This window comes from Acanthisitta chloris, unplaced genomic scaffold (genome assembly GCF_000695815.1).
Source record: "Acanthisitta chloris isolate BGI_N310 unplaced genomic scaffold, ASM69581v1 scaffold23335, whole genome shotgun sequence".
Lineage (NCBI taxonomy): Eukaryota > Metazoa > Chordata > Aves > Passeriformes > Acanthisittidae > Acanthisitta > Acanthisitta chloris.
Genome location: NW_008675701.1, coordinates 31,030 through 39,071, shown reverse-complemented (window position 1 = coordinate 39,071; position 8,042 = coordinate 31,030). Strand labels below are relative to the sequence as shown.

Below are 8,042 nucleotides of genomic sequence, written 5' to 3'. Positions count from 1 at the left end.
CATTCCTGTCTCAGTGGACAAGATGACCCAGGTAAGCAGCCAGAGCCACAGTGAGAGTGAGAGATTTGGCATCTTGCAGTCACATCCTGTTATTTTGCAGTGCAGCTTATGTCTGTCTCCGGGGGATGCAGTTGATCTCTTTCCTGTGGGAGTGTAACAGCTCAGGTAGATGTCAAGCTGTGCTATTGGTGCTTCTTTGCTGTGTGAAACAGTAACAATGGTGGTGAGGAATCATAGAATCATCAAGGTTGGAGGAGACCTCGAAGATCATCAAATCCAACCCTTAACCTGTCACTGCTGGAACCTCTAAATCCTAAACCAGATCCTCCAGTGTCACATCCAGACACCTCTCAAACACCTCCAGGGCTGGTGACTTTACCACCTCCCTAGAGGTGCAGAGGAGGAGGAGGAGGAGAGCTCAGGCTGCTGACAGCATTCCCCTTGGAGCTGGTTTTGTCACCTCCCAGGAACGATGAACAGGGAAAATATTTGTTCCTTACTTCACAATGATCTTGAGGACTCGAGGTCAGGAAGGTCATTTATGGATACCTTTTTGGCTTATGCTTCTTGGACCTTCCTTGTGTCCTCTGGTTCATTCTCTCCTTTGTTTCTTGCTGTGGATTGGAGCAGAGGGAGCACTGGAGTGCTGCTGTCTTTGCTTTGGGCCATTGCAAATGGTAGAATCAAGATTAGCTCACCACCGTTAACACTTGAACCTAATGTTAAAACTTAGAAGACCTGTGTACCAAAGGGCATCAAAGAAACCTTTCTAACAGTTGCATTCAAACCCTTCACACTAGAGGTTATTTGAGCCCTCTCCAGCACTGACAACTGTGCAAACCACAGCATGGGCTATCTTTTTGTAGCAGAGGTTTGATTTGTGGGAGGTTTATGGATGGGATCAGGGGAACTGTGGCTCCCACAGGTGAAAGGGTCACACCTGAGTCCTGAGTGATGTGTGGTCTTTGTCTCAGTGTCATAGTCTGTGTCAGAGCCTTGTGGGCTGCCTGGGTGAGGCCTCGTTAGGGCACTAATTAGCGAAGTCCTCACGGTGGAGCAGCCTGTGAGGCACTGCTGATTGTCTCCCTGGTGGATTAAACACAAACCTCCTTAACAAGTACCTTGAGCTGCTGAACTCCATGGACCAGTAATTAATCCAGCTGGTAACAAGGAGCATGTTGCAGGTAGAAGTGGAGGGAAGGAGCTTTTAACTGGTTTTGCACCAGACAGCTCAAAAAACTGTTGTTCTCAAGTTTGTTTGTATCAGTGGAGCCTCAGCCAGGGAACCTGAAGCACCTCAGGGTGATTGTTGACCCTGCAGTGGAAGGTGCATTGTGGACAGGCTTGGCCTGGGCTGGGAAAAAGGTGTTTTAGTACATACTCCCTATATAATGTGGGAAAAGCAGCTTGTAAATGGGTTAATGTACAGCTTGAAGCCAATGGAGACAACATCCAGACCTGGAAACATCGTGCCAGGGATGAAGGAACACTCTTATGGCAGAAGGTCATGAGTGGGTGAGTTCTCCATGAGCTCATGGATATCTCTGCTGCTCTGGCAGCAAGTGATGCTGCTGGTCCTCATATGCTCTTCCATGGCTGTGCTCCAGAGCCCTGAACACACATCCCAGGTTGTAAGGTGGCCCAAGGACTCCCAGTGACACTGTCACAAGCTCAGGTGTGTCCAAGGAAGGGCAATGGAGCTGGGGAAGGGGCTGGAGCACAAGGAGAAGGGGCTGGAGAACTTCTGAGGGAGCTGTGGGGGCTCAGCCTGGAGAAAAGGAGGCTCAGGGGAACCTTCTGCTCTCTGTGACTTCCTGGCAGGAGGTGCAGCCAGGTGGGGTCAGGCTCTGCTCCCAGGGAACAAGGGGCAGCACAAGGGAAACACCTCAAGCTGTGCCAGGGGAGGTGTAGGTTGAGTATTGGGATAACCTCTCCTGGAAAGGGCTGTCCAGCCCTGGCACAGCTGCCCAGGGTAGTGGTGGAGTCACATCCCTGGAGAGATCTAACAGCCTCGTGGCTATGGCACTTGGGAACCTGGTCAGTAGTGGCCTTGGCAGTGCTGGGAATGGTTGGAGTTGATGGTCTTAGTGGGTTTTCCAACTCAATGATTCTCTGGAATAACTCACTATAAAAGCTCTGAAGGCATGTAGGAAGCTGTTCTTAAATGCAGCTGTTTACCTTGAAGTTCAAGTGATTTTCTCTGACATAAGGTCACGAGTGCTCATTGCCTTCCTACTCTGTTCTGCAGCTGAACCAACCTTTTCCTGGTCCTTCAAGGAGCCCCTGGTACGCAAACCAAATATGCCATGAAACCCTGTGTGAGTTTTGTATTCTCTTAGAGCACACAAGGCTGGAGAAGTATGTGTGTGTGAGATGGTGGTTTGCATATTGCAGTTTACTGCAGCTCCATCCTCTTTGCAGCGTCTCCACAAACACAGCAGCTCACACCTGAGTTCCTGACGCTCTGGGGACATTGAGTGTGGGATTTTCCGGCATTATTCTGATTGATTGATTTATTTTCTTCCTTTCAGGTTGTCTTGTTCACTTCATGGTGGTGTTTGAACCATGAAGTGTGTGAATACAGTGTGTTGGTGTGCTATAATTGTTTGACTTCATTCTGTTTCTGCTCCTCCACATGCTACAAAGCTGAGTCATGGGAGGAGATGATCTTGTCTATCTTCCTTAGGCATTCAGGCCTCTTCCAGCTGATGCCTCCAACAGGATGGTAGTGGAATGTAATGACTTTGTCCTATGCACCTCAAAACTACCAGAGATAAGAGATCCTAAACATCTTTCAACCCTCTGATGTGCTTTGTTGCAGGCACAGCTTCGAGCCTTCATCCCCGAGATGCTGAAGTATTCCACAGGTCGTGGCAAACCAGGCTGGGGCAAGGAGAGCTGCAAACCCATCTGGTGGCCTGAGGACATCCCCTGGGCCAACGTTCGCAGCGATGTGCGCACAGACGAGCAGAAGCAGCGGGTGGGTGTCTCCCCTGGCTGCCTTTGTGGTTCCTTAGTGTGTTCAGGGTTTGAAATGGAGCTCAGAGATCATCCAGCATCAACCCCCTGCCCTGGGAAGGGACACCTTTCACCAGAGCAGGTTGCTCAAAGTTTCATTCAACCTGGCTTGGAACACTGCCAGGGTTGGGGCAGCCACAGCCTCCCTGGGCAACCTGGGCCAGTGTCTTACCACCTTCACAGGGAAAACTTCTGCCTAAGATCTCATCTAACTCTCCCTCTTTCCATTTCTCCCCGTTCCTCCTTGTCCTGTCACTGCAGCTTCCCTGGAGTCCCTTCAGCTCCTGGCGGGTTGCTGTGAGTCCAGGGGAAAGGATGGGATGCGGAGAGAGTGATTAATTATTGAGGCCTCTTGTTTGCTTGAGAACTGATTGCAAACCACCCAGCAAACCCCAGTAAAGATCAACACACAAATCACAGCACTGCAGACATGGTTCAGGACACTTTCCCCACTGACCCTTCCCTCTCACCTCCTGCTGCAGGTGTCATGGACCCAAGCACTGAGAACCATCGTGAAGAACTGCTACAAGCAACACGGGCGCGAAGACCTGCTCTATGCCTTTGAGGATCAGCAGACACAGCAGACCACCACCACACACAGTATAGCACACCTGGTGCCCTCACAGACTGTGGTACAAACCTTCAGTAACCCTGATGGCACTGTGTCCCTCATCCAGGTGAGTGAATCCCTCTGTCTCTTCCATTTCCAGCATGGCTTGGAATTGAGTTATCAATTTGGAGGAAACTCCTTTTGGGAGCTAAACTTGTCCTTCAAGGATTTTGTTTTTGCATGTCTTACCCACAAGTTTGTTAGCCCAAAGAACCAGTTTCATTCTCTCTCTTAGAGTCATAGAATCATCAAGGTTGGAGGAGACCTCTAAGGTCATCAAGTCCAACCATTAACCTGTCACTGCTGGAACCCCTGAATACCTCCAGGGATGATGACTCCACCACTTCCCTGGGCAATTCCCTCTGCAGCTTCCCTGGAGCCCCTTCAGCTCCTGGCAGGCTGCTCCGAGCTCTCCACACAAGCTTCTCCTCTCCAGGCTGAGCAGCCCCAACTCTCTCAGCCTGTCCTGGTAGGGAAGGTGCTCCAATCTCTGCTCAGCTCCATGGCCTCATCTGGACTTACTCCAACACTTCCTTATCCTTCTCCCTCAGCCCCTTGAGTCCCTTGAGCTCCATGTCCCTCTGAGCTCTGTTTCTCTCCATGGCTATGATGCTTCTTAATCAGAATGTCCTTTTGCATGAATTTTCTGGCCATTTTCCCTGGCATGACCAATGTGTTGACCAACATTTTGTTGTCTCCCCTAGGTTGGCACTGGTGCCACAGTGGCCACATTGGCCGACGCCTCAGAGCTGCCCACGACAGTCACCGTTGCACAGGTCAATTACTCTGCAGTGACTGATGGAGAGGTGAGGATCTGGGGCAGGTTTGTGGGCCTCAACCAGAATTGGCCTCTCTCTACTTCCATCAGTGTGTTCTAGAATGAGCTGGTTCCAGCAAACACCAAACCTGCAGCGTTAGGGGCTCTCACATCCATGAGACTCAATAATTTCATGTAGGAAGTGCTGAACTGGTGTTGTTTTGACTCAGGATTGTACAAACACAATTAGAGTCGAAGCCTTAGGCCTGAATTTCATACTTTTATACCTCCTATAGATTATATATGTTGTGTTTCTTGGCATTTTGGCATTTTGTGTTTCTCTTTGGCATTTTGGTTTCTCTTTGGCATTTTGATGCATAAATCTGAACTCTCAAACTTGCAAACATTCATTTTTCCCCTTTTTCTTTAATCAACACTAGAAATACTCCTTTAAGGTTTTTTTTTAATGAAATCAGGTTTTAAATCAGGTTTTTAAGCCGTTAAATTAGGTTTCAGGTTGCTTTCTAACCCCTTACTGGACAGTCAGCTTAGCTCTGCTTGGATGGCAGAAAAAATCACTGATTTATTTAAAATCAGGTTTAGATCAGGTTTGTAAACCTTTAAATCAGGCTTCAGGTTGTTTTCTGTCCCCATTCTGCTCTGCTGTGCCTGGATGGGCTGTCAGGGCGAGAGGTGGCAGCACACAACAGCTTTGCTGTGCACCAGAGCCTGATTCCATCTCAGCCCCAGAGAGAAACAGCCTGAAGTGACCTTGAAGGGCTTTGCTGCTGCTTTTGAGGGTTTTTCAAGAACCAGTTCTGTCTCTTGAGACCTGAAGGAATTTCTTTCAGAGGCAAAAATGAGGCTGATGGGGACTCATCCATCCAAGGCCAGGCTAGCACCAGTTGCCCAGGGAGGCTGTGGCTGTCCCAACCCAGGCAATGTTTCATTCCAGGTTAGCTGAAGCCTTGAGCAACCTGCTCTGGTGGGAGGTGTCCCTGCCTAGGGCAGGGGGTTGGCACTGGACGATCTCTGAGCTCCAACCCAACCCCTTAACAATCTATGAAACTATGAACCCTACCCTGCCCTGTGCAGGGACACCTCCCACCAGAGCAGCTTGCTCAAGGCTTTATCTAACCTGCCTTTGAATCCTAGACTTCCTCCCTCATTTCCAGAATCGCAGAGTCAATCAGGTTTGGAAAAAACCTCTGAGATCATCAGGTCCAACCTATACCCTAGCACCACCTGCCCCTTAACAATCTATGAAACTATGAACCCTACCCTGCCCTGTGCAGGGACACCTCCCACCAGAGCAGCTTGCTCAAGGCTTTATCTAACCTGCCTTTGAATCCTAGACTTCCTCCCTCATTTCCAGAATCGCAGAGTCAATCAGGTTTGGAAAAAACCTCTGAGATCATCAGGTCCAACCTATACCCTAGCACCACCTGTCTCAAAGCCAAAGCGTGAGCAGGACTCTGCAAAGGCCTCTTGAAACGATCCATCTCTTCCATCTCAGGAAGCAGCCATCCATCCATGGGACAGTATCCACCCCTACAGCCTCTCCTTTTGTTGTCCCTCACAGGTGGAGCAGAACTGGGCGACGCTACAGGGGGGTGAGATGACCATCCAGACGACGCAGGCATCGGAGGCCACGCAGGCTGTGGCATCCTTAGCAGAAGCAGCAGTGGCAGCATCTCAGGAGATGCAACAAGGAGCAACTGTTACCATGGCACTCAACAGGTATGGCTGAGAGAAGGAGGGCTGAACCACGTGTGCACGACTCCTTCTGGGTTTTCATCCCATTACTACTGCTTTTAACTCTGAAGGTCGCAGAGAGCTGTTCCTTTCCCTCTATTTCCTCTGTCAGGTTTGAGGATGGGAAGTATTCTGCCTTGTAAAAGAGAACAAGAGTGGAGGTGGGTAATGAATTCATTGATTTGAACCAATCCATGTGTGTGGAGAACACACGTTGTAACTGGAAAAGCTCTTAGGATTATGATTATTTTCAGGGATATCTCTTAACAGATTATTAATATGCTCAATTGGCCTTGAAGGTGGATTCAAGTGTGTTGTGTGACTGGGAAATGGGGTTACACCAGTAAACACCAGTTACACCTGCTTAGCACAGGTTTGCTGTGCTGCCCTTGGCCTTCCTGCAGTGAAATGGCTTCCACAGAGCTCCAAGGAAGGAGGTTCAAGGAAAATATTGGCCAAGAGAAGTAGGAAAGAGGTGCAAGAAAACATTCTGGTTCACTAAGTGTTTAAGAGCTGCTCTGAGAGGCAGAAGTGACAATACACCCTGAGTGGATACAGCAGGAAAGTGTCTAAGCAGGATATGAGGAAAGAGCAGGGAAACTTTGGAAAATATATGTGGCAAACCAGAGAATGATCAGGGCAGTTAGGGGAGAGCATCCATGAGGCAGCTAAGGGAAACACCTACTTTTTTAGCTCATTAAGGTAAGAATTGGTAGGAAATTCAGCCTCAGGAATGTTTTATCACTGCTGAGCAGATGTTGTCAAAAGAGTAAGTTGAATATGAGGAATTACAGGGAAAGACATAGAGAACAAACTAGGATTAGGCCTCTGAAATAACTCATGGTGTGTCTACACCTTGAATAGTGTAGTCTCTCCATCCTGTGTCCCTTCAGCTTGGGACAGAGATGATGGGAAGTCTATGGAATCCTGAGGAAAACAAAGAGGGAACAGTTATTTTCTGTTTCTCACAATATCAGCCTTAAGGGCATTTAATTAAATTGTTACAGGGTGTTGTGAAGGCAAAAAGTGTAAATGGGTTCCAAAGGGACTTAGACCAATCCAAGCTGATGGTGCAGGTGCAGCTCTGGGAAGCTGAGAGTGTGTGGGAAGGGAAGTATCATGCCAACTCCTTCCCAAATCCCTGGCACTGGCTGTTCCCACATGAGAAAGGCCTTTTGGTCTGATCTCCTTTGTGTGAAGAAATGTGACAATCCTGGGCTAAAAATAATGCTCATTAAACAGAATGATCTGCAGAGATCCACAGTGTGCCAGTGCCTAAAGAATGACTTTTGTGCCTAAAACCAGAGGTAGGAAGGAGCCACATGCAGCAAACTTGGATTGTCCTAGTTGAAAGGATGTGAAGGTAAGGAGACAGAGGTGTCCCAAGAGATCTTCAGTCTGAAAAAAGCCAATGGAAGCAGTTTCTTCCCATCTTTTCCTCCTCCAGTGTAGGTTTTCTCTCTGGATAACTTCATCTGGGCCCAGTATGAATCCCTCCCTTTGGAATTGATTCTCTTGACATGCATTGCCTGGTTAAAATGGACTTATTTGTTTGTTTGCTCTTCCTAATTCTTTTTTTCCCCTTCCCTGTGCCACAGTGAAGCAGCTGCCCATGCAGTGGCCACCTTGGCTGAAGCCACTCTTCAAGGTGGAGGACAAATTGTCCTGTCTGGTGAAACTGCAGCAGCAGTAGGAGCACTTACTGGAGTGCAAGATGCCAATGGTAAGGCTGCTGGAAAGCTTTGACTTCATCTGTTGTTTTTCTTTGCTCTTAACTGGGGGGTTTTCCTCTCTTTATATTGCAGTGTCAAGGTTTTGCTAGTGAAATAGTTCTCCCTCACTGCAGGTGGTCACTAACCAGGTTGTGACTTAGAATCTCAGAAGGAAATGGTAGCACTAACC

The 8,042-nt window shown here is 48.5% G+C and overlaps 1 protein-coding gene across 1 annotated transcript in view; it reads left to right on the top strand.

Annotated features, from left to right (window-relative positions):
• The window catches only part of NRF1 (nuclear respiratory factor 1), a 33,935-nt gene that overhangs the window by 4,179 nt on the left and 21,714 nt on the right, over positions 1-8,042 (top strand). The window contains 6 exon segments of the mRNA XM_009075868.1: positions 1-31; positions 2,822-2,980; positions 3,501-3,695; positions 4,333-4,434; positions 5,968-6,125; positions 7,739-7,863. The exon segment at positions 1-31 is cut by the window's left edge and continues 15 nt beyond it. Coding sequence (XP_009074116.1) covers positions 1-31; positions 2,822-2,980; positions 3,501-3,695; positions 4,333-4,434; positions 5,968-6,125; positions 7,739-7,863 — 770 coding nt within the window.